The 26,152-nt window shown below is 42.2% G+C and overlaps 3 protein-coding genes across 4 annotated transcripts in view; all 3 read right to left on the bottom strand.

The window, feature by feature from the left end:
* Positions 1-26,152, bottom strand: part of NGR-A14 (neuropeptide receptor A14) — a 64,454-nt gene that overhangs the window by 22,141 nt on the left and 16,161 nt on the right. The window lies entirely within an intron of this gene.
* LOC114250565 (uncharacterized) lies at positions 1,402-5,877 on the bottom strand. The gene is made up of 2 exons (XM_028184483.2): positions 5,596-5,877; positions 1,402-3,524 (listed from the first exon to the last, which is right to left on the bottom strand). Exons 1-2 carry the CDS (start codon positions 5,714-5,716, stop codon positions 2,440-2,442), a joined length of 1,206 nt encoding a protein of 401 aa, XP_028040284.2. The 5' UTR covers positions 5,717-5,877; the 3' UTR covers positions 1,402-2,439.
* On the bottom strand, positions 23,938-24,339 carry LOC114242721 (uncharacterized). The gene has a single exon (XM_028173982.2). It carries the CDS (start codon positions 24,337-24,339, stop codon positions 23,938-23,940), a length of 402 nt encoding a protein of 133 aa, XP_028029783.2.

The following is a 26,152-nucleotide window of genomic DNA, read 5'->3' as shown; positions in this document are numbered from 1 at the left end:
ATGGCAACACTTGGAGGAAAAGGCGTGCTCAAAGCCTCATCCCAATTTGGAGTCACTCAAGACATTCTTGATTAAGGCAGCCGCCGATATTAACATGGACCTCGTTCGTGCTGCGATAGACGACTGGCCGCGCAGATTGAAGGCCTGTATTCAAAATCACGGAGGTCATTTTGAATAAACTTTAGTGTCATAAGAATCTATGTTTTGTTAAGTTCATTTTGGTATATGAATGGTTACATAATGAATAAACTTGTTTCAATTATTTTACATTAAACATGTGACAGAATTTATGACCTGACTAAGTATATATAAAAATTAATTGCTGTTCGTTAGTCTCGCTAAAACTCGAGAACGGCTAGACCGATTTGGCTAATTTTGGTCTTGAATTATTCGTGGAAATCCAGAGAAGGTTTAAAAGTTGAACAAAATATGAAAATGCTCGGAATTAAATAAAAATTACAATTTTGTTTTCCCTTTGATGTGTCCCCCCTCGGATGGATTCCTTTTGTTTGTTTTAAATTTATTTTACACAAAAGCTTAGGTATTTTATTTATGGATTGAGGCACTACAAAGTCTACCGGGTCAGCTAGTCACCTTATAAATATTCCAAAATAGCTTTTCCTTATGTTACAATTGACAAACAAAACATGTTAGCATTAGCACGCTGTGCAAAGCATATTATACTTTAACTCCTACATAATCAAGGTAAGTAGCACCAAAACATTGCAGTCTTTTGCGCAAAAAACAAAGTAAAAAACAATTGCAGCGATAGGTCGAGAGTTGCATCCAAAAAGTCTGCTGCTCTAAAACACCTTTTCGGATCAACGAGATGCATTTCATGTTCACATTTACGATGAACTCAAAAGCCGGGACTTGCTTTGCCTAAATGCTAAGTCTTTTTTGTTTAAGCCATAAACACGGGAAAGACATGCAAGTCTGTTTTTTAAAAGTCATGTTTATGTTTCTTATAGTAAAAGATGTTCAAAAGTTTATCAAATAAAGTAACAAGGGTGTTAAGTTTATCTGTGCCAATATACCTGTCGATCATAATATAATAATGTAAGTGTGGAGGTCAACAAGATAGTATTACATATCAAGCCCGTCGTGTGAATCTTTTTAGAACTGCCTAAAACATTAACAAATATGACCCCCCAAATGTTCTATTTTTCGAAAATCTGCCGTGGGAATTCAATTACTTTCGAAAATTTCGAGAGAAAGTTTTTTTACCATCTCCTCTTAATATCATATCTACCATGTCATTGTGGAAATACAGGGAAAACGATCATAGAAAATAAAAAACGAATGCAAAAAAATATGTAAGTAATGATTTATATATTTTATTTTTGTTTTTTAAATATTTCAATATTTTTTAAAGTAGTATTTCGTCTTTGTGAATACTCTTGGTTGACATGACAGCGTCAACAAGCATGACAGCGTTATTTAAATATTAGTGAAGCTACCAGTTTCTTGAAACCACTCCCGTGTCACCCTGTCATAAATGAATCGTACTGTTATAATATCCTTTTGTAATACTGTTAATGTGCTTAACAAGCAGCACATGTTATATTTTTTCATCACTTCACTAATTTGCTTAGACAAGCAGTATCCTCCTCCTCCTTCAGTCGATCGCTCATTGCTGAACATCGTGATGCGCCCGCCTGTGACCTTTTTTTGTAATTTTTAGCCACTTATGTCGGTCAGTGGCACAGTGAAGTGCGTGGCTCAGTCTGATGTCCAGATACTCAGACACTTGGTCACTCCATCTTTTTCGGCTACGACCTCTAGATCGTCTTCAACAAGCAATATAGAGTAATATAAAACCGAGGCGGCCTCGTGGGCGTCAGTGTCATCATGTCAGTGCCAGTCTCGGTCATCGTGCCAGTCTGAGTCACTGTGCCAGTCTCAGTCATCGTGCCAGTCTCAGTCATCGGTCTCTTTCTTAGTCTCAGTCAGTTACAGTCACAGTGCAGTAAAAGCCAGCTCAGTCGTAAAGTTCAGTCGTTTCGCGTAGTATCAGAATATAATAGAAGAACTGAAACAGAGATGTTAAACAAACATTTATTGTGAGCGTTTTTGAATAAAACAGTGTTGTGGAAAAGGACTTGTGTTTTTTAAAAGACTGACGCTAGCCGCCCCCTTACAGTACTATCCAATAGCCTATGCACTATTCTGATTTATAGACACGTAAATTGTGAAGTGTTTTCAAGATCAGTTTCGGACAATATTGCGGTTGTTTTATTTAAAAACATACACAAATAAATGCAGAAGAAAAAGGGGCTTACTATAACTGCAGTATGTTCGAGTTCACATCAACCTGATGAAACTACCCTTTCGATTCTGAGCTAAAACCAATATTATATTCTATACAAAATAAAATGTCATAAACTAACACTGTGCCAACCCCAACTAGAGTAACAGGGGTAAGAAAAAAATATATATTTATTCCGTAGGTAATTCTAATTTCGGCGTTTTAGCGTTACAATAAGAAGGTTCTACGTATGAAATTCTTTCGTTCGGTGGCAGAATATCGTAATTTTCAACAAAGAGATGGTGACACGAAGATCTTCTACGTGGTATAGTATGATATACATTATTATCTTCCATTATTTTTTTACTATCACAATTCAAAGGTAAAGGGGAAGGTAATTCATCATAAGAACCCATAAAAGATGAAGCACTGGTTAAGTCGCATGCCGATCTTGATAATCCAGCATTTGATTCTTTTTTTTTAACGAGCACAGGCCATTGTTGTTCTGTTCTAATTTCATGTGAACTTTTAACCTTAAATTTCTCATTATTTTCATGCTCAAGTGTTGTAAAGGCTAAACTTGAAACATCGTTTTTTATTAAATGATGCGGTACAGTTTTATCATTGTTTTCGTTCACACCAGTGACTGAAATAGTTACATTAGCATCGTCCGAAAGCCTTTTTGAAGTTAAAGGCATATTTGTGTCATTCATTTCAGTGCCACTGTGAATATCTTTCGAGTCATCAATACGTTTTGAATTGCCTGAATCACTTAATATTGACACGTTTTCTATCATAGTTTTGTTTATAGATTCGCCTTTTATCTGTTCCGATATTTCATTTAAAAGTACAATGTCTTTTTGTTTTTTCAGTTCAAATTTTTTTCTCAATTCTTCAGACAACATTGACTGTAATGGATTTTTCGATGCATCTATTAACTGTAATGAGGACTGAGCCTCATTTAAATTTGCTAATGTATCAGTTTCATTCACTTTTAACAAAGACAATGTCGATGTACTGTGAATATGTATATCATAATTGCTCGTATCCTGTTTCAAAGATTTCAGTTTAACGTATTTTTCTGTTGTACTAGATATATTCTGTCCTATTTTTGTATCACCGACATTATTATCCGAGTTTGAAATAGCTGTTTCTTTTCTATTGTTTTTTAACTTGTAAATAGCTATGCCAAGACAAATTATTATAATACACAATATGATTATAGTGATAGCTATCAAGACAACTCCATGAATTGGTATATGTACTCCAGCCGGATCTGTAAAATGAAAAATTCCAATTTAATACACTGTTGGGGTTATTTCAGTTGAGATTTCTTGTACATCATTAAGCTATTTAATAATATTACAGTGAAGTAGCCCTGAATAACATTTTTGAGCAGTTATTCTAATATAGGTGAGGCTTCTATTTAAAATATCAAAATTGGAGAAGGTATTCCCTTTGATGTGAAAAAAAAAGTTTGAAAAAGTCTTAAGGCTGTGATCTGTACAACTATTTACGAAACTGTTTTGTTTAATATAGATATTTTGTTTATTTTTCAATTAATTGTATGGTAATTTCACTGGTGGTAGGACCTCTTGTGAGTCCGCATGAGTAGGTACCACCGCCCCGCCTATTTCTGCCGTGAAGCAGTAATGCGTTTCGGTTTGAAGGGTGGGGCAGCCGTTGTGACTATACTGAGACCTTAGAACTATATCTCAAGGTGTGTGGCCGATTTACGTTGTAGATGTCTATGGGCTCCAGTAACAACTTAACACCAGGTGGGCTGTGAGCTCGTCCACACATCTAAGCAATAAAAAAATTAAAAAAAATCCCTATAACTTTTTTTTAGAGCTCTTCCATTCCCGTCCCGCTGCCTCCTTCTGTGAGATGGTGGACTCGCAGAAGTCGAGCATCGCCTGCCAGGACTCGTCGCTGACGAGTATCGCAGCCACAACGGTCGGAAGCGACAAGTCCAGTCCTATTTTTGCAACAAGAACATGGCGCTGCTCCGCGCAAGCGGGACAGTACGCGAGCGTGTGCTCCGCCATGTCCTCGTTACATCAACTTCAGTAGTGGCTTAGTGGCACTATGCCGTTGGCTTCCTCCGGGCAACGAAGTGCAGGTAGCGGCCGAAACATCCCGTGAGCACCTGCGTCACCCGGAAGGTGAGACATCTTCGGTCGTGATTCACCTAGAGGACCGGGCAGATTACCTCTACGCTCCGTCGCCCGTATACCAGTCAGTGAGACTAGGCCTCAAGCACGATATGCCGAGATTGAAGCTTCCACGCTCAAACTGCCATCGCGCCAGAACGCGGACGCTTCTGATCACGAGGTGGGCGACGCTCTCCGGGCCCCGTGAAAAAACAAGGCCTGGAATTTATCGAGTGCCACCTCCAGACCTAGCTTTCGGGTCCTGCCGATGACGAAAGCTACTTCCGCGCAGGAAAGACAAGCAGACTCCCGCAAATCGTTCCCCCTCCGGGCTACGACCAAAGTGTCGTCCGCGTAACAAACTAAGTTCAGACCCGGGAGAGGACCGCGAAGGGCACCCTGCAGGACGCAGTCGTAGCCAATGCTCCACAAGAGGGGGTCTAGGACTGTGGAACCCCGCGCTCGACAGGGAAGCGGAGCACCGCCCCACCGTTCCCGGTGCACACGACCGAGCTGTCCTCGAGGTAGGAACCAATCAGCCGACGGAGATACGCAGAGTTGCCGTGATACTCCAGCGCTCGCGCGTTTACCGATCAGTGCAGGGTGTTGAACGTGTTGGCCATGTCCAGGGACATCGCCAACGCCGTCCCGGCCTCATCAGAGAGGGCGCGTACGCGCTTCACCGCTTCGGTGGTCGAGCGGCCCTCTCTGAATCCGAACTGCTTTGCTGACGGATCGGGACCAACCCCTGCCAGATACTGGAAAATGCGGGCGGCCATCACCCGTTCGAGCAGCTTTCCCGCCTTGTCCAGTAACGCGGGGGGGCGGTAAACCGCAGGTGAGTCCGTAGGACGTCTCTCCTTTCTCAGCAGAACAAGTCTGCCCGTCTTCCACCGCTTCGAAAGCCGTCCCGCTTCGAAGCAGGCTTCAAAGAGCAGCTTTGATGGGTGGACGAGCTCACAGCCCATCTGGTGTTAAGTGGTTACTGGAGCCCATAGACAACTACAACGTAAATGGGTCACCCAACAACGGCTACCTCGCCCTTCAAATCGAAACACATTAATTACTGCTTCACGGCAGAAATCAGCAGGGTGGTGGTACCTATCCGTGCGGACTCACAAGAGGTCCTACTATCAGTAAAAATTAATTAATTTGTTAAAACTATCGAATAGGTTCTCATTCTTAAGTACAAACCTGTCTTTTGCGTTTGTGCCTTCGTAGGTGATCTCGTAGAGCCCGTAATTTCAGAAACTCCGTTATGCACATTACTTAGAAATAAAATTAAGAAATGCAACACATTAATTTTGAAATCCATTTACGTGACGCTACCACACATTTGTATTATAAAATGACATGTTTTGACAAGTAATATTTAATTAAATTTGATTTAAGGAAAACTTGTCCTCGCATGTAACAATGTACTTCGGGAATAAATTTTGAACCTTATGTTTTATTGGCTTTAGAGTGTATTTTGCATAAAATATATCATTAACGTTCACATTTCCTTGTGCAAATGATGATAATTTCCGACTGTCACAGTACCACATACTATTTATTTATTCATCTTTTATGTAATGTTCCTTAATAAATTTATTTTTATTCTCGAATTTTTACAAACTAATACATAAAATATTTTTACTTCCACCATAAATGTATAGTAGATATAGGGTACTAAAATGTACTGTAAATTCTGTAATTTTTAGACTTTTGTGAGGACTTATTTATTGGTAGCTGCTAGAAATTCTACTACGACTATCCTCCATCGTTCAGGGTCGCATTCTCACTTTCTTCGGGCATGTGTCGCGACGGGGTGACGCCTCAGTTGAGCGCCTTGTGGTGCAGGGCATGATAGAGGATACAAGACCGCGCGGCAGATCACCGTTACGATGGACCGACGAAATAAAGGCAGCTCTAAGCGGTCCCGTTAACGAGTGCACAAGAAGGGCTGCGGTACGCGAGGAATGGCGACGTCTGGTGAAGCGCACCACCAACCGAAGTGATGACCACGACCACTCTGCCAAGAGTGCATACGACTGAGAAGAAGAAGAAATTCTACAGAAGTCGAAGAGGACCGGCCATAAAAGCCCTCGCTCTGGTAATCGGTGTGGCACAAAATTATCGGAATGGAGACCTCATACTGGATGTCGTGACGGGGGCAGAAAACCAATAAAGTGGACAATCTGGTCAAAATAGCTAGTAAGGACTGCGAAAAGCAAGATACCGAAAAGAATGGAATACATATGAGAGACGTATGCTCAGCATTGGGTGGACACAGGTTGAACAGGAAGAAGAAACAAGTCAAGAGTCACCCTATTCTGCCGTGAAGCAACCAAATCCTATCTAATAGATAATAGGGGGTAATATATCTACAGTAACCGTTACCGCATAGTCAAAGTGTCAGTGTACTATCCCGTAGAAATTAATGTTTTTTCGGAATAAAAGATAGCCTAAGTCCCTCTTCTGACTTATCATTATTAACAAACAAACCACTTTCACATACACATATGCAGGTGCAGATAAAATAGTTGAGCACTATCTACTATTTATTTTATTTTATTATTACAAAGTAGTTGAGTAAATGCAGTGCATTAAATTATTATAAGTGGCTGATCGCCGAGGTTATTGTGGAATTTTGACCATTGAGCAAAGGTTACTTAAAAGTCAATTGTGATTTTAAGTTAAATTCTTCTTCTTCTTTGTCATATAACTTTTGTCAGAGCGGTCGTGGTCGTCATTCAGTAGCATTGCTGTGGGCAACATGTGAGTTACATTAATGGTACTAAAAAAAAACATCAAAATATTATTGTTACGCCGGTAGGAGTAACGCCATCTATCGCCAAATAATCGAACGAATATCGAAGGATCTAGTAGTATCCAGAACGCTCGAGAAGTGCACCGCCATCTATTGCTAGAAAGCGGAAACACACAATACTAGACTTTTGTGGAATATTCTCGACGATTCTAGGGATTTCGTCTCGACTATAAAACCGTTGCAGAGATGGCACGTAGCTAGTAATCGGAACTACTCGAAGCAAAACAGCAAACGGATCACCTGAAGCGAAGCGGAACATGCCAATTGAGAGTTTTAAAGTGTTTGTTGAGTGTTTTAAGTGTTGAATAAAGTTTTTAAATGTACTATGGTGGAATTTTATTTATCCCGAACCCCAGCGTATAACATTATATTATTATTATCTATGACGCGATGAAATCCTTGCAGTTTTCTTAATCGTTGAGTCTCCCAGCGTACTTAACCTCAGAACTCACTCACAAAGTACAACTTTGTAAAGGAAGTCAACGTTATGAAAGCAAAACTTCAAAATAACGAAGGCTTTCATTAAAGTGCGTCGTCTAACATTTTCAAAGAGCTGTATCCAATATTCACACAGTAAACCGACCTTACACGTGCAAGAAAACTTTTATAATAAAATGATCCTGGCAAACTTTCAGACACGCAATATTAAAAATAAAACTGAAAAAAAAATTTAAAAGTCGTCGTGGCCTAAAGGTTATGACGTCCGGTGCCTTAATATGGACGTACCGGACAGTCTCGTGCTCATCATACGAGACTTCCTGTTGAACCGCTCTTTTCGATATCGAGTAGAGGAAACCCGCTCCTCCCCGCGACCACTCACGGCTGGAGTCCCGCAAGGCTCCGTTCTCTCTCCGCTCCTATTTAGTTTATTTATTAACGATATTTCCCGGTCGCCACCGACCCAGCTAGCCTTATTTGCTGACGACACAACCGTTTACTACTCAAGTAGAAAAAAGTCTCTAATCGCGAGTAAACTCCAGAGCGCAGCGCTAACCCTCGGACAGTGGTTCAGAAAATGTCGCATAGACATCAACCCAGCGAAAAGCACAGCAGTGTTATTTCAAAGGGGAAACTCGCCGCTTATTTCCTCCCACATTAGGAGGAGGAATATCACCCCCCCCGATCACCCGCTTCGGCAAACCTATACCCTGGGCCAGGAAGGTCAAGTACCTGGGTGTCACCCTGGATGCATCCATGACATTCCGCCCGCATATAAAAACAGTCCGCGACCGTGCCGCATTTATTCTCGGCAGACTCTATCCCATGATCTGTAATCGGAGTAAAATGTCCCTTCGGAACAAGGTGACACTTTACAAAACTTGCATAAGGCCCGTCATGACTTACGCGAGTGTGGTGTTCGCTCCCGCGGCCCGCACACACATAGACACCCTCCAGTCCCTACAATCCCGCTTTTGCCGGTTAGCCGTCGGGGCTCCGTGGCTCGTGAGGAACGTCGACCTACACGACGACCTGGGCCTCGAATCAATTCGGAAATACATGAAGTCAGCGTCGGAACGTTACTTCGATAAGGCTATGCGTCATCATAATCGCCTTATCGTTGCCGCCGCTGACTACTCCCCGAATCCTGATCACGCAGGAGCAAGTCACCGTTGTCGCCCTAGACACGTCCTTACGGATCCATCAAATCCAATAACTCTTGCATTAGATACCTTCAGCTCTAACACTAGGAGCAGGCTGAAGAACCCCGGTAACCGTACTCGTCGAACTCGACAAAGAGGTCGACGTGCAACCTAACCCATGCATCAGCCCGCTGAGTTTCTCGCCGGATCTTCTCAGTGGGTCGCGATTCCGATCCGGTAGTGGATTCATTCGCGAAGCAATTGCTCTTGAGTTGTTAGGTCTCCTTCGGTGGCGCTCGGACAGTTGTTAGCAAATCCCACCCCTCCTGGCTGAGCCTTTGCTCGCCCACATGTCCTGGTGAAACTGGAAAGGCCTCCGGGCCACCAGTAATCTCTCAATCATAAAAAAAAAAAACGTCCAGTGCATTCGTGTTGAACCGATGCAGCGGTGTTCGAAACCCAGGCGGGTACCAGTTTTTCTAATGAAATACGTACTCAACAAATGCTCACGATTGACTTCCACTGTGAAGGAATAACATCGTGTAATAAAAATCAAACCCGCAAAATTATAATTTGCGTAATTACTGGGGTTAGGACCTCTTGTAAGTCCGTGCGGGTAGGTATCACCACCCTACCTATTTCGGCCGCGAAGCAGTAATGCGTTTCGGTTTGAAGAGTGGGGCAGCCGTTGTACCTATACTTGAGACCTTAGAACATTATCTCAAGGTGGGTGGCGCATTTACGTTGTAGATGTCTATGAGCTCCAGTAACCACTTAACACCAGGTGGGCTGTGAGCTCGTCCATCGAAAAACTACTAGTCATAATGTAGGGAAAAAAATGTTTGATTGACTTATTGGTTGATTTATTTACGTAAGGCGTCTGTGAGCCCGCACGGGTAGCTAACCACCGCTCTGCCTATTTCTGACGCGAAGAAGTAAAGCATTTCGGTTTGACGGGTGGGAGAGCTATTATACTGTTTTTAATTTTGGAATGGCTCCAAGTCAGAGATAAATTTATAAATTTCGCAACTGACTAAAAAGCCTCCTGGGGCGAATGGCAACATTTCTACAGCAAACAACTGCTTGACTTTGCTTCTAGCAATACAAAGGCCTGGCTGCAATATCGAGAAATGCTCAGAAAGACCAGACCGTCTCTATTCGTCTTTGTCTACTGCCATCACTAGCTCCACTCCTAAGGGAGATACATTGTAAAATAACCCTTAACAGTTACTACAGGCTCCTGTTATAGCTCCACGTCAGGTCACATGTAACTAAGCACATAAATCAGAGCCCTAAACTGCTCTAGTTTCAGAGTAAACAACGTTGCTATAATTAATCAAAAACTAGTTAATAGCTTCTATTTGTGGTAGTTAAAAAGCATTTTGAATATATTTTTTAGTTACTCGTCATTAAAGCTTAAAAACATGCAGACCTTCGTTTTCTTATCATCATCTTTTGCACGGCTTCAATTCAATTAGGGCTTAAACTTTGAGGTCGTTTGAAAACTGATACACTTTCTATTGCTTCTCAATGTCACATTTATACTGTTTCGTTTTAGTATTGTCATGCGTACAGAAATTGCTTTGCTATTCACTGTGTGTGAATAGGGTTGTAAAAATAACTAAGAATACTGAACAAATATTTGCAAGCTTATCGTAAAGAAAGCAGAGTACGCTCCACATATTCCGAAAATTAGAAATCCTAATTTCGATTCTACAACCCATCTTAAAATATCAAATTAATAATTGTATTCCTTTATTGTACATCTATGATTCAAATTGGAGCTTCATGGTACGAAACATACTTGTAATGGAGCAGAACAGTGACTGCAAAGTTTCATCGGAATGTAGGTACCTAATAAATTGTATACATTTTTTTTATTTTTTTTATTAATAATATTTAGGATGTTAGTTGAAATTACATTGGGTTCATAGATACTCTACTAGGTGCTTCTCTCGAATCACACACAGAGTTACATCTCTTTTGATCGTGTGTTAGTTCAGAATATCACCACGTCAGTTCACGCAGCTGTCGTAAATGGCGACTAAGGTATTCACTAGAGAATTCTCAGCAACATTCGTTGAGTATTTATTCAGCATATTTCAATCGCCAACCAACGTTTAGGATGTTGTGAGCCAATGTCGATGGCTATTACCGTCCTACGTATTTCCGAGGCGAAGAAGTTGTGGGTTTCGGTTTGAAGGCTTGAACAATTATTAGAGCAATACATTAGAGAATTCGATCCACACGTTTCGATTATATGATAAGATTAATACGCTTAATGAAACTGCTTAATACCAGGCGTTTTGTCGACACACACGGGTATATACCACTGTAGTATGTAACCATTCAAGTATGTAAACAGCCTTATTTAAAGTCCTTCTTCAGCACTACTGTCTTACTGTCTTGTAACTAAATACACCTTTTTACAGAATAAGCCGACCCTTCAAACTGAATGGACCTATTATTTCAATTCTTCTAATCCATCGTGACAAGACCACACCACACTACCACTCTTCCTGTTTCTGCCTTGAAGCAGTAATGCATTTTAATTTGATTGGGTCAGGCAGCAGTTGTACTCTGAAAACTGAGACTTAGAACTCATGTCTCAAGGTGCGTGACGGCATTATCGTGATTGATGTCTATGGGTAGGTCACCTTTCCATATACGGGATTAAATAAACCACAAACACATATATTAATAATACCAAAAAAAAGGAAAATTTTCAAATTAACTAAACTATTCTGTAAAATGTTAAAATATAAAATAGGACTTTAATTTAATATTGATTAATAGTTTGATTAGTAAACAAATAGTCCTAACAATAAGAGTTTCATTCAATCAAGAGTCAAGAGGCCTCGATAGAAACTTATCCATAACAACTATTCAAGTTTGTTTTCAAAAGGAGTAAAATAAATTGATTCTTGCCGACTTACAGACCCAAGGCAGTTATTTGCGACACCCGAAACACGTTTAATCAAAGGTAAACTGTGCACTGCAGCCCACAGAATTTGCATTCAGAATTCCAATACAATACAAAGCTAAATAATAAATAATCCAATTCGTAACACAAAGTCGCACGAGTTAGTTCATCCTAAGACAATTCACTTTCGAAAGACGAAAAGTTGAATTCAACTTAAGTTGCACGTAGAAAAAGGCCAAACAAAGAGAAATTCTAATTTACAGTTAATGTAAGCGAATCCGTAGCAGAATGAATGCGGGTTGGCGATGTCACCCCGTTTTGTTCGCTCAAAGAATAGCTTCAGAAGAATTTAATGAAAGTTAATAATAACGAAGGACATTCCGATAGAGGCACCCGTCACGTGCGGACGTGCTCATCGTCCACTCGATCGCCCGGTCTTTGTTCGCCCGGCTTTTGTTAGCCCGGCCATTGTTCGCGCGGCCTGTGTTCGTGGTACATCTGCCGACTAAGTGCTCTTTCTGGAAGTTTTTATTTGTTTTGTTTCCTTTTGTTGTTTCTGTGTTCGTGGTACATCTGCCGACAAAGTGGTTTCCTGCAAGTATTTATTTGTTTTGTTTCTTTTCGTAATTTCTGTTTTGTTGTGCTTTTTCTTTGTCCTGTAGTAATCGCGCCGCATTGCCACCTGTGTTCAATAGAACCGCTCAGGTCCGAGAAGTTGGGGCCTCGCCGCAAGGCGAGTGTTTTCAAGACCCGGGGCCGCCCCACCTGGGTACTCAGCGATCATGGACGCTGTATTCGCGGAATTCCTCCGACTTCGCCACCCACAGCTCGCCTCGGAGTTTCTGGCCTTCAAGGCCAATCACACTGCGAGCCCTCTCGAGGACTCCGCCGCGCTCGCTGCTCCTGCGTCGCCTGTACCTGCGTGCAGAGCTTCTGCATTGAGCACCGCAGCCTCTGTCGTGCCTGCCGCTCCCGTGTCGCCTATACTGGCGAGAAAAGCTGCTGCGTCGTCCGCCGTGACCATCGTTTCAGCTGAGCGATCATCCGCGGCCTCCGTCGCCCCCTCTAAAACACTTACACTTGCTCGTAGGTCGCCTGCACCCGCCTCCTCGTGCTCCGACTCTGACTCGGACATGGAGGTCGACCTCGCCCCCGCCTCATCGACGGATGGATTCACAATGGTACAGAAGGGTAAGAAGCGTGCCGCGGAGTCTCGAGCTCCCGCGGCCGCTAAAATTAGCAAAGCCGTGAACGCGTCGCGCCCCCGCCCTCAGACTCCCGTTGCGCCCCCAGCCCGTGCCACTCCGTCGCCGCGTCCGGTGGCACAAAATAAAACCCAGACCCCTCCCCCGGTTATCCTTCAGGAGAAGGCAGCTTGGGATCGAGTTTGCCTGGCCCTTAAGGCCAAAAATATAAATTTCACGAATGCCCGTAACCTCGCGAACGGCATTCAAATTAAGGTTCAAACACCCGACGACCATAGGGCCCTCTCTTCTTACCTCCGTAAGGAGCGTATAAGTTTCCATACGTATACGCTCCAGGAGGAGCGCGAACTCCGCGTTGTAATACGCGGAATCCCTAAAGAGTTAGATATAGAGCTCGTAAAAGCCGACCTGTTAGAACAAGGCCTACCAGTGAATTCTGTGCACCGTATGCACACCGGTCGCGGTAGGGAGCCATATAATATGGTTCTAGTCGCTCTCCAGCCTACCCCCGAGGGTAAGAAAATCTTTAACACACAGACCGTCTGTAGGCTCTCTGGTATCGCTGTCGAAGCCCCCCATAAAAAAGGCACTCCTAGCCAGTGCCATAACTGTCAATTGTACGGGCACTCTTCCCGTAACTGTCACGCGCGCCCCCGATGTGTTAAGTGTTTGGGCGATCACGCCACGGCCCTCTGCGCTCGCGACCAAAAAACCGCGACGGAACCGCCTAGCTGCGTCCTGTGTCGAACACAGGGTCACCCCGCGAATTACCGTGGTTGCCCCCGAGCCCCTAAAATAAATCGCCGCGTCGCCCGCCAAAACCGCCTCCGAGCTTCCGGCCCAGACATCAAAGCCTCGGCACCCTCTGCGTCGCAGGCTAAGCCAGCGTTCGTTCCGGCGGCGGTGCCCAGTGTCTCGGCCTGGGCAAAACCGCTGCCGTACACGAACACGGCTACAACTCCTTCCTCCGCGATTCGTCCCGCCCCCGCGACTCGTCCCTCTCCCGCGACTTGCCCTCCGACCGCGTCCGACAATCTCGCTTTAGCGATCGACTTCTTTCAGTCGATCAACTTTGAGCGCGTTAACGCTTTGGGCGACGCCATTCGCGCTGCCTCCACTGCACAACACTTTATCGCCGTTGTGCAGGAATACGCCGACGTATACGCGTCATTAAATACGTACGTCCTCCCCTCACTCCGCCGGTAATCAATGGCGTATATAAGTAGAATAAAGCCCCTATCCGTAACGATAGGATTTTTTAACGCTTACGGTCTCGCAAATCAACGTGATCAGGTTTCTGACTTTTTGCGTGACCACCAAATTGATATCTTTTTAGTGCAGGAGACCCTACTTAAGCCCGCGCGCCGTGACCCTAAAATCGCGAACTATAACATGGTCAGGAACGACAGGCTCTCTGCCCGTGGTGGTGGTACCGTCATTTACTATAGAAGAGCCCTGCATTGCGTCCCGCTCGATCCTCCCGCGCTCGCTAATATCGAAGCATCAGTGTGCCGAATCTCACTGACGGGACACGCGCCGATCGTTATCGCGTCCGTTTATCTTCCACCGGATAAGATCGTTCTAAGCAGTGATATCGAGGCGCTGCTCGGTATGGGGAGCTCTGTCATTCTGGCGGGCGACCTAAATTGTAAACACATCAGGTGGAACTCACACACCACAACCCCGAATGGCAGGCGGCTTGACGCGTTAGTCGATGATCTCGCCTTCGATATCGTCGCTCCGCTAACCCCGACTCACTACCCGCTAAATATCGCGCATCGCCCGGATATACTCGACATAGCGTTATTAAAAAACGTAACTCTGCGCTTACACTCGATCGAAGTAGTTTCAGAGTTAGATTCAGACCACCGTCCCGTCGTTATGAAGCTCGGTCGCGCTCCCGATTCCGTTCCCGTCACGAGGACTGTGGTGGATTGGCACACGCTGGGCATCAGCCTGGCTGAATCTGATCCACCATCGCTCCCGTTTAACCCGGACTCTATCCCGTCTCCTCAGGTTACCGCTGAAGCCATAGACATCTTAACGTCACACATCACCTCGACATTAGATAGGTCATCGAAACAAGTTGTAGCGGAGGACTTCCTTCACCGCTTCAAATTGTCCGACGATATTAGGGAACTCCTTAGAGCTAAGAACGCCTCGATACGCGCCTACGACAGGTATCCTACCGCGGAAAATCGTATTCGAATGCGTGCCCTACAACGCGACGTAAAGTCTCGCATCGCCGAAGTCCGAGATGCCAGATGGTCTGATTTCTTAGAAGGACTCGCGCCCTCCCAAAGGTCTTACTACCGCTTAGCTCGTACTCTCAAATCGGATACGGTAGTAACTATGCCCCCCTCGTAGGCCCCTCAGGCCGACTCGCGGCGTTCGATGATGACGAAAAAGCAGAGCTGCTGGCCGATACATTGCAAACCCAGTGCACGCCCAGCACTCAATCCGTGGACCCTGTTCATGTAGAATTAGTAGACAGTGAGGTAGAACGCAGAGCCTCCTTGCCACCATCGGATGCGTTACCACCCGTCACCCCGATAGAAGTTAAAGACTTGATCAAAGACCTACGTCCTCGCAAGGCTCCCGGTTTCGACTGTATATCTAACCGCGTTATTAAACTTCTACCCGTCCAACTCATCGTGATGTTGGCATCTATTTTCAATGCCGCTATGGCGAACTGTATCTTTCCCGCGGTGTGGAAAGAAGCGGACGTTATCGGCATACATAAACCCGGTAAACCAAAAAATCATCCGACGAGCTACCGCCCGATTAGCCTCCTCATGTCTCTAGGCAAACTGTATGAGCGTCTGCTCTACAAACGCCTCAGAGACTTCGTCTCATCCAAGGGCATTCTTATCGATGAACAATTCGGATTCCGTACAAATCACTCATGCGTTCAACAGGTGCACCGCCTCACGGAGCACATTCTTGTGGGGCTTAATCGACCAAAACCGTTATACACGGGAGCTCTCTTCTTCGACGTCGCAAAAGCGTTCGACAAAGTCTGGCACAATGGTTTGATTTTCAAACTATTCAACATGGGCGTGCCGGATAGTCTCGTGCTCATCATACGGGACTTCTTGTCGAACCGCTCTTTTCGATATCGAGTCGAGGGAACCCGCTCCTCCCCACGACCTCTCACAGCTGGAGTCCCGCAAGGCTCTGTCCTCTCACCCCTCCTATTTAGCTTATTCGTCAACGATATTCCCCGGTCGCCGCCGACCCATTTAGCTTTATTCGCCGACGACACGACTGTTTACTATTCTAGTAGAAATAAGTCCCTAATCGCGAAGAAGCTTCAGAGCGCAGCCCTAGCCCTAGGACAGTGGTTCCGAAAATGGCGCATAGACATCAACCCAGCGAAAAGTACTGCGGTGCTATTTCAGAGGGGAAGCTCCACACGGATTTCCTCCCGGATTAGGAGGAGGAATCTCACACCCCCGATTACTCTCTTTAGACAACCCATACCCTGGGCCAGGAAGGTCAAGTACCTGGGCGTTACCCTGGATGCATCGATGACATTCCGCCCGCATATAAAATCAGTCCGTGACCGTGCCGCATTTATTCTCGGTAGACTCTACCCCATGATCTGTAAGCGGAGTAAAATGTCCCTTCGGAACAAGGTGACACTTTACAAAACTTGCATAAGGCCCGTCATGACTTACGCGAGTGTGGTGTTCGCTCACGCGGCCCGCACACACATAGACACCCTCCAATCCCTACAATCCCGCTTTTGCAGGTTAGCTGTCGGGGCTCCGTGGTTCGTGAGGAACGTTGACCTACACGACGACCTGGGCCTCGAATCAATTCGGAAATACATGAAGTCAGCGTCGGAACGATACTTCGATAAGGCTATGCGTCATGATAATCGCCTTATCGTTGCCGCCGCTGACTACTCCCCGAATCCTGATCATGCAGGAGCCAGTCACCGTCGACGCCCTAGACACGTCCTTACGGATCCATCAGATCCAATAACCTTTGCATTAGATGCCTTCAGCTCTAATACTAGGGGCAGGCTTAGGGACCCCGGTAACCGTACTCGTCGAACTCGACAAAGAGGTCGACGTGCAACCTAACCCATGCATCAGCCCGCTGAGTTTCTCGCCGGATCTTCTCAGCGGGTCGCGATTCCGATCCGGTAGTAGATTCATTCGCGAAACAATTGCTCTTGAGTTGTTAGGTCTCCTTCGGAGGCGCTCGGGCAGTTGTTAGCAAATCCCACCCCTCTTGGCTGAGCCTTTGCTCGCCCACCTGTCCTGGTGAAACTGGAAAGGCCTTCGGGCCAACAGTAAACTTTCAATCATAAAAAAAAAAAAAAAAAAAAAAAAAAAAAAAATAACGAAGGAACTATTTCCGTTGACGATAGGAAATTCGATTTACTGTAATTTTGTATAAGAAACATTTTGCGTTACACCAACTTAGTACTAATACAAATAAATTTAGAATTTCTATAAAGTACGTTATTATTGTTACTGCTTATAATGAGCCAATGGAATTTAGTTTTCAAAAGATTAACGGAGTCGACATCCACAATAATTTGCTATTGCAATTCTTTTAACTATTTGGATTAACCAATTTTAGTACAAACTCAAATGCGCGATTGCTTCATAACAGAATGGTGCACGGAGACCTTAGAACTTATATCTCAAGGTGAGTGGCGCATTACGTTGTAGATGTCTATAGGCTCTAGTAACCACTTAATACCATATGGGCTGTGAGCTCGTCCAACCATCTAAGCAATAAAAAAAATACTAGTTTGCCAAATATTTATTACATAAAAACAAAAACATTATAATGAGTATTGTTCACGGATCGTTTGGAACCTCTGGGTCTGCGGAGGGACTTCGGTTCCCTCTGTATTTTGTACCGTATGTTCCACGGGGAGTGCTCTGAGGAATTGTTCGAGATAATACCGGCATCTCGTTTTTACCATCGCGCCGCCCGCCACCGGAGTAGAGTTCATCCATACTACCTGGAGCCACTGCGGTCATCCACGGTGCGTTTCCAGAGGTCTTTTTTGCCACGTACCATCCGGCTATGGAATGAGCTCCCCTCCACGGTGTTTCCCCAGCGCTATGACTTGTCCTCCTTCAAACGAGGCTTGTGGAGAGTATTAAGCGGTAGGCAGCGGCTTGGCTCTGCCCCTGGCATTGCTGAAGTCCATGGGCGACGGTAACCACTCACCATCCGGTTAGCCGTATGGCTCGTCTGCCTACAAGGGCAATAAAAAAAATGTTCATTATTGTAGGATAACTATTGTCTACAGAGATATACTTGTCTAAGAGAAGGAATTTTCCGCTGCCCAGTCACAGAAAAAGTACATTTGCGTAGAAGAAGTTTGTTGCTGAATTTCTACCCCTTTTTTTTAAACTTTACTATCGAAATGCTTTGATAGCCGTGCTATGAAGCTGTCAATATTTGCTCTGCCAAAAAAAAGAAGTTGAATTTCACAAATCTGTATTTTGTCAAACAGAGATTTCGGGACTAGGAATTTGAATAGATTTATAAAAGGTTGGAGAAAAAGTCTTTTCGCATTATAGTATGTATGAACTTGTAATAAAATATCTTTGGCTACTATTACTATTACTACTATTTACTACTATACTATTTTAACTGGCAGAAGGGGTGTGGTTTTTCATAATGATAACAACTAAAAATTAAGAGAGCTTGGCTGGGAAGTGTTAGTGCATCCGCCGTATAGTCCTGACCTTGCACCTTCAGATTTCCACCTGATTCGGTCTCTTCAGAATTTTTTAGGCAGTGTCAGTTTAACATCACGAGAGGACTGCCGAAACCAATTGTCGCGGTATTTTGATCAGAAACCCCAAAATTTCTATAGGAATGGGATCATGTGCCTATCTACAAGATGGAAAAAAGTTATCGAACAAATTGGTAGCTGCATACTTTAGTTAAATGTAAATAAACGATATTAAAAAATGTTGTGAATTTTCTTAAAAAATGCAAAGTAACTTTTTCCCCGACCTATTTTAAAAGCAAATCGTTACCACGGTAAGCTATAACAGCTCAACATATTAAGAGAGGGTAATTTTTCTTTCGGTCTTCTACGGCTTTTTTTTTAATCCTTCTTTTTATACAGCTCGTTATTTCGTGATGAATAGCTAAAAATGTTTTCTCGCAAAACCAATAATTGGCTTACTCAATATCTTCTCAAGTTCTAAAACAATAGTCATTTACTAAACTAAACACAATTATATCGAAACTTCATATTATTATATTTGTGTTTTCTTCGGCTTTTGCGAGTGAATCGTAGATTGTAATTGAAACTGCTTTTGCGTTTTGATCTTGCTCACAATGCTCCGTAACCATGGAAACTATAAGTATTCGAAACGACAAATAATAAAATGAGAATAATAAACGCGAGATACAATCGTAAAAGGATTTTAATTGTCATTAATGAACTCAGAATCGAGAGCCGAGCTAGGTTTTGTTTACGTTACCGTCTTACTCAAGTGTTTTTTTTTTATTGCCCTTGTAGGCAGACTAGCATACGGCCCACCTGATGGTGAGTGGTTACCGTCGCCCATGGACTTCATCAATGCCAGGGGCAGAGCCAAGCCGCTGCCTACCGATAAGTGTGACGATATTCCATTTTCATTCATTCATTTTCGAGAAATATCCCCTTCCACATTGTAAATTTTAGTGATTTTTAATTTAGGTATTATCTACCAGAAGCATTTCTTCAGCTTCTAGAATAAAGCAGTAGCTGGAAAAACTCAGAGTGTACCTACCTGCTGGTTCAAAGTCACAGACTCTATTATCATATAAGATTTTCGGACTTCATGCCACAATTCAAATCGATCATTATATCACCTTTTTTTTTCTTCATTAGATCTGTGAACGAACTCACAGCCCACCTGGTGTTAAGTGTTACTGGAGCCGATAGATATCTACAACGTAATTGCGCCACCCACCTTGAGATATAAGTTCTAAGGTATCAAGTATAGTTACAACGGCTGCCCCACCCTTCAAACCGAAACGCATTACTGCTTCACGGCAGAAATAGGTGGGGTGGTGGTACCCACCCGTGCGAACTCACAAGAGGTCCTATCACCACTTTATATTAAAGATTCAATTGAAGTATCACCGGCGAAATCGACACACGAATTTTGCATTGAATCAAAATAGACTATCATAAAAAACATTTGCCATTGAATATTACGTCGCAATATGTACGTCACTAACGTTTCCATCAGTATAAAAGTGCTGTATCTGAAAGCTTGCGTCAATGAAACACTCGATCGTTTGTATTATTTGAAAAGAATACGATTTCTTTTTGATGGTATTTTCTTATAATCAGATACGAATAATTTCTTCTTCTTTGTCGTTTCCTCATTACTGAGGGTCGTGACCATCTTGGTCCAGTTTTTGCACCAGCTTCCTCCAATGTTGCCTGCGTTCGGCCTGCTTAATGGCGCAAGGGACGCTGGTGTTTGTGGCCTCCTTGATAATGTCCGTCCACCTGGTTGGCGAATAATTTAGTCAGATCATAAATATTTAGACAGCATCGGCTATTATTTGTGACCGTCAATCCAAAGATTACGCGTTAGAAGATTATGGTGTTTTTAGTTATTCAATTTTTAATGTACTTAGGGTGAATTGAGTTCGTAACGTTTGATAAACTAATGAACGTATTTTATTAGTTTCATTGTTAGCATAAGTAAAAGTATACTGTAGACGAATAGATTTGTGACTCGGAAAATTAATTTAAGACTGAATTTAAATGTTATGGGCCTTATTCAATAAACAAAAAGAAAAATTGCTTCTTTCAAAGACTTTACGAGTGAGAAAATCAGGAAATTACGTCAGTTTGCCACGTAAGGCTGAAAATTGATATAATTGTTGATTAAAAGTCAACAACACACCACTCCCATAGACACAGCCCACTGAGTTTCTCGCCGGATCTTCTCAGTGGGTCGCGTTTTCGATCCGGTGGTAGATTCTGCGAAGCACTGCTCTTGCTAGGGCCAGTGTTAGCAACAATCCGGTTTGAGCCCCGTGAGCTCAACTACACATTAGGACGAACCTGATATAGCTTCTAAAGGCTATCGGCATAGGTAGGAAAAAATAATAATAAGAAAAACATCAATATCAAACTCATGGCTTTGTTTAAACTAAAATAAAATTTCGAGAACATTTTGTATCGGAAACCGATTAGAATGTATTTTTAATTCTTTGATAAACCTCTCTGATTCTCTGATAATTTTAAGGTTTATATTTAGGATTGATAATAAAATCGACGATAATTATTTTGAACAAAGACAATTTATGGTTAATCTTTGGGTTTTACTAATATATTTAGAGCTTAAAAGCACTCACGATCTACCTAGTGTTAACAGTTCCTGGAGGCCATGGATATCACGACGTTAATGTGGCCCTGTCCTGAAGACATGTTGTCGAAGTCTGGATTGTATAGTATAACGCACATCCCACCTACACATCAAACCGAAACGGTCATAGTGGTATCTTCTCCTGTGGTCATACTACACCATACCGCCAGTGAATGCTGGTTAGGGCAGTGTGCTGGTATAATGTCTAAAAGACAGTGCTACTCTCTAAGTCGCCTTTTACAATGACCACGAGAAAAAATGAAAAACATGTAAGCCCAGACCACAGTTATAACAAGATATTTTATCCCTAAAATACTTAGTCAAATCTTATATGACAAAATGTATTTCAATGTGCTCATTTAAATTCATAGCAGCCGCAAGAAATGCATCTGGGATATTTGCCATAAGCTTGTCTATTTACGTCTCAAAGGCGTGAATACTCGTTTGAATTGAATAGGCAAGGCACATCTGCTTATTACTGAAACTTAATTCCGGATAGAACCGCTAGCTAATGATGAATTACGCAAAATGGCTTAAAAGATATAATTGCTTATGATATTATACAATTGTTAAAACAAACTATCAACTCAGAGCACGCGTTCACACGCGACACTTATTATCTACTTCACATTCATAATAAGACAAATCAAAAACGCAGTAATTTTTGTTATAACCATGCAACCCATAAAGTAAGAAGTAATTATTGTCGAGAATTCTAAAAGTTTCATCTGAAAGCCCATGTATAATGGTAAACATAGAAATGTCAATTCAGAAAATAATTGTAATATGAATGAGAAATAAGGACACGATCCTTTTATATCACCACTAATTGAAACTCAAAGTGGTTGTATCTCAAGATAGAAATGAAGGGTGCGTGTTTCATTAAAGCAGTCTAAGGTGGTTAAACAAGCTAAAATCTAGAATATAAAACACATTTTAAAAAAAAGGAGAGCACGTGAGCTGGATTCATTTCTTAAGTGTATTAGTTCAGGTCCCGAGCGAAACTAAGCTTGTATCTTTCTTCTTTATTGAGGGTATCAACTTTAAAGCATTTAAATTATCGCTTATTTTGCATTTTCCATTTGCTAATAGGTATTGCTCGTAGACACACGTAATACCAGAGGTACAACCAAATCATATCTGATGGTTTTAAAATATATTAACTTTACTTTAAAGGGATATAATTAGAAAATAAATACTATGTAACCTATCAAATTTCTATTCCTACCTATTTAACCAAAACTTAATAATTGTGACGATCACATCTAGAAGTTAGTTCTATGAGGCAAAAACTAAAATTGAAATTAGTGATCAAACGCAGAGAGAAATGTCATTTTAAGCCGTCTAAAATAACTTACAGATTAGATTCGATGACCGAAATCTAAGGAAATAGATAAACTTAAACATGTATTTATGTTTCATCTGCCTTTTTTTTAATTACTTACAAAGGTGAAGGAGCTCATAGCGCATCTTCTGTTAAGGGTTTACCTAATAGGGTAATAATACCTTATTTATATAATAATCAGGCCCATATTCATCTTAATAACGTAAATACGGATGGGGGATTACCCGTGCGGACTCACAAGATACCCTACCACCGGTAATGTATGTGGATGTAATCTATATTCTATTATTTGTTGTGTACGGTAAGCAATTGTTGGTAATTTTTACTGGTGGTAGGACCGCTTGTGAGTCCGCGCGGGTAGGTACCACCGCCCCGGCTATTTCTGCCGTGAAGCAGTAATGCGTTTCGGTTTGAAGGCTGGGGCAGCCGTTGTAACTATACTGAGACCTTAGAACTGATATCTCAAGGTGGGTGGCGCAATTACTTCGTAGATGTCTATGGGCTCCAGTAACTACTTTACCAGGTGGTCTGTGAGCTCATCCACCCATCTAAGCAATAAAAAAAATATGTTAATTTTAATTAGTCTGGTGATAATGACATGAAATTGTTGATAAGAAAGTAATTATTTTTTTATTCTACTACACGAAACATTGAGTGCTGCGGCGTGCGTTACCTACTTAATTCTTGGGAGCGGGAGTTAAATAATAAATATGAGACTATTTTTGAACGAAACGATTCCAGGGAGCATTTTCTGTAACAGAAGTGACGACGAAAGACGAAGTACGAAATTTCGTGCACAGATAACGCTATTTTAAGGAATTATGTAAATTTGTTTTACTTATATGAATAACTGTTGAAATATCGTCAGTACACCAATTCGATCCATCAACATCCCAATTGTCGATAAAGATTCTTGATAATTTGAATAAAGGAATCCAAATTGAAATGTAATAAAAAAAAAAACTTTTATTTTAAGACATCAGTCTCATATTGTGTTAGTATTACAAATAACTTACGAACTATGTTAGTATTTAGATAAATCAATCAACTCCGTCCCTGGCAGCCCCATCAAGTAGCATGTAGAACATGCAACTTGATGAACCTACCCAGGGTCGGGCCATCCAGTCTTTCAACTAGTACCCTCAAGACGTTGTTGGTGCTTCCTCCTACTCTACGCATAATGGATGCCACCTTTTTGCGCATTATCGCGAAGTAGTCATCCGTGTGCGCATCGGCGAACATGCCACTACAATAAGGTGGGAGCCTCAACAACGCCCTGAAAGCATTATATATTGTATGCGCAGGGTATTATCCGTTTTTTGGGTATGAGTAGCCCGAAGACCGCTTGTGGCAAAAGGTATGGCAGTAAGCCTTGAAGAGGGTAATTTTGACCGCCACTGAACAACCCGCAAATCTTTGTGCCACTACATACCCTCTGACAGCCAATGCCCTGAGTTCCCTTTCCATGTCCATATCATCTTTTAATTCCTCAGTTACAATATGCCCTAGATATTTGGACTGTGTTACTCTTTGTACAGGTAAGCCAGCGAGCATTAGGGGCGGGACATGAGGTGGACTTTTGCTTACACCTCTGAACACCAACAGCTCACCTTTACTAGGATTATATTTTAGACCATGATCCTCAGCATAGGATTCACATATGGAAAGCAACTTTCTTAACCCACACATTGATGGGCCCAGCAGCACCATGTTATCTGCATAGTTAATGTTATTAAGACATAAATCATCCATTTGACAACCAACATGTGTGCTGCTGAGCTCTTCAAGTAGCTTATTTACATAGATATTAAAGAGCCTCGGGGAGGTCAAACCACCCTGCCATAGACCATATTCTAGTTTGTAAGGGTCCGACAGTACATTGGACCACCTTACAAAGTTCCTCTGCTTCTCATACCACAGAGATAATATATTTACTAATGAAGGAGGTACACCCTCACCCAGTAGCTTTTCTCACAAGATATTATAGGAAACAAGGTCAAAGGATTTTGATAGGTCCAGGAAACAGGCATACACTGGTGTTTTCCTATCGGTGTAGTATTTGACAGCATGCTTCAGTGCAAAAATGGCACTCTCAGTAGATAGCCCAGCACAAAATCAAAACTGTGTATCATGTAGTTTAGTGTATCCACTGAGATGCGAGTCAAGCACGCTGTCAAACACCTTGGCTATGACGGTTGCCAGTGAAATTGGTCTATAATTTCCCTTGTCCGCTATGTCTCCTGTCCTGTTTTTTACAATAGGTACAACTATTGTGTCCAACATCTCCCTTGGTAAGTGAGAATGCCTTACAAACAAATTGAACAACATAGTCAAAACTCTTGGCAGGTGAACACCAGAATTCTGGTGATGCTCGATGCTGACTCTATCATTACCAGGAGACTTGCCTCTTTTCATACCTTTTATCACAGTTTTTATTTCTTTACATGTAAAATGAACTGGCAAACCTGACTGACAGAACTCAGCACCATTCCTCAATGATGCTGTCTTTAATGGAGAAATTACTTTAAAATGATCTTTAAATATATTTGCTATTCCAATGTAATGGTTGTTTTTAAAATTTAACGGTATTTATCTCTACTATTATGATCTGTATCTTTAGATATTGGCTGATTTATGGCTAATTGACATAATTTATAGCATAATTGGTTACAGAATGGTATTTGAAGTAACATTGCTTTAGAAAACGGAAGATATTTATACATTGCATATTAGTGATAAGCGGTAATGCTTATTATGATAATCTGTCTATGTTATTAATAAGAATGTTTTTGTGGATGTGCGTGGCTTCTACAAGTATTGAACTATTGCTTCGTTCTCTTTCATCGCCATCTTATTTTTGTACCTTAGTTCCTATATTCACTCTCCAAATTGTTAGTTTTAGTACTTGTAGTATAAAAGAGATAGGAATAGAAAGATAGAGAAAGAGTGAGAGAGAGAGATAACATGCACACCAATCATAATTAACATTGAACCTAATCGAATCAACAAAATGGACAAACGCTTGTTTAGTCATGGTATTAAATAAAAAGACGATTAAATGAATAAATGGATAGTAACACTATCACCACAAAACCAATATCTATCACTAAATTATTTTATTGAATACAGACGGTATGTATTGCACAAACACACACATGCACACACACATACATATCTTCGAATAATGAAATTAATTATACGCCAAACATTATTGAAGGCGGGCTCGATTATTGAATCTGTGTTTCGCACTCGCGTCACGTCGCCCCATTACAATAAAAGCCATAAAGTACGTGATCCTTTTAATGTACGACGCATTCGACCCTATTTTCTTGTCACCTCGTTTCACTTAAATACGTAAATCAACTTAAGGACTATTTTCCCTTGGCACAGACGAGAATCGTTGAAACGTTAAAAGCTTGTTTGTGAGCGTCTCATTTTGTTTATTGAAGTAGAGATGAGCTTCTTTGATATATGCCCAAGACTAATAAGAAGAGGTCTCACGAGCTGTTACTCTGTATACAGG

This window comes from Bombyx mandarina, chromosome 03, assembly GCF_030267445.1.
Source record: "Bombyx mandarina strain Sakado chromosome 03, ASM3026744v2".
Lineage (NCBI taxonomy): Eukaryota > Metazoa > Arthropoda > Insecta > Lepidoptera > Bombycidae > Bombyx > Bombyx mandarina.
The sequence above is the reverse complement of the archived record's forward strand: the minus strand, read 5'-3'. Positions and strand labels throughout refer to the sequence as shown.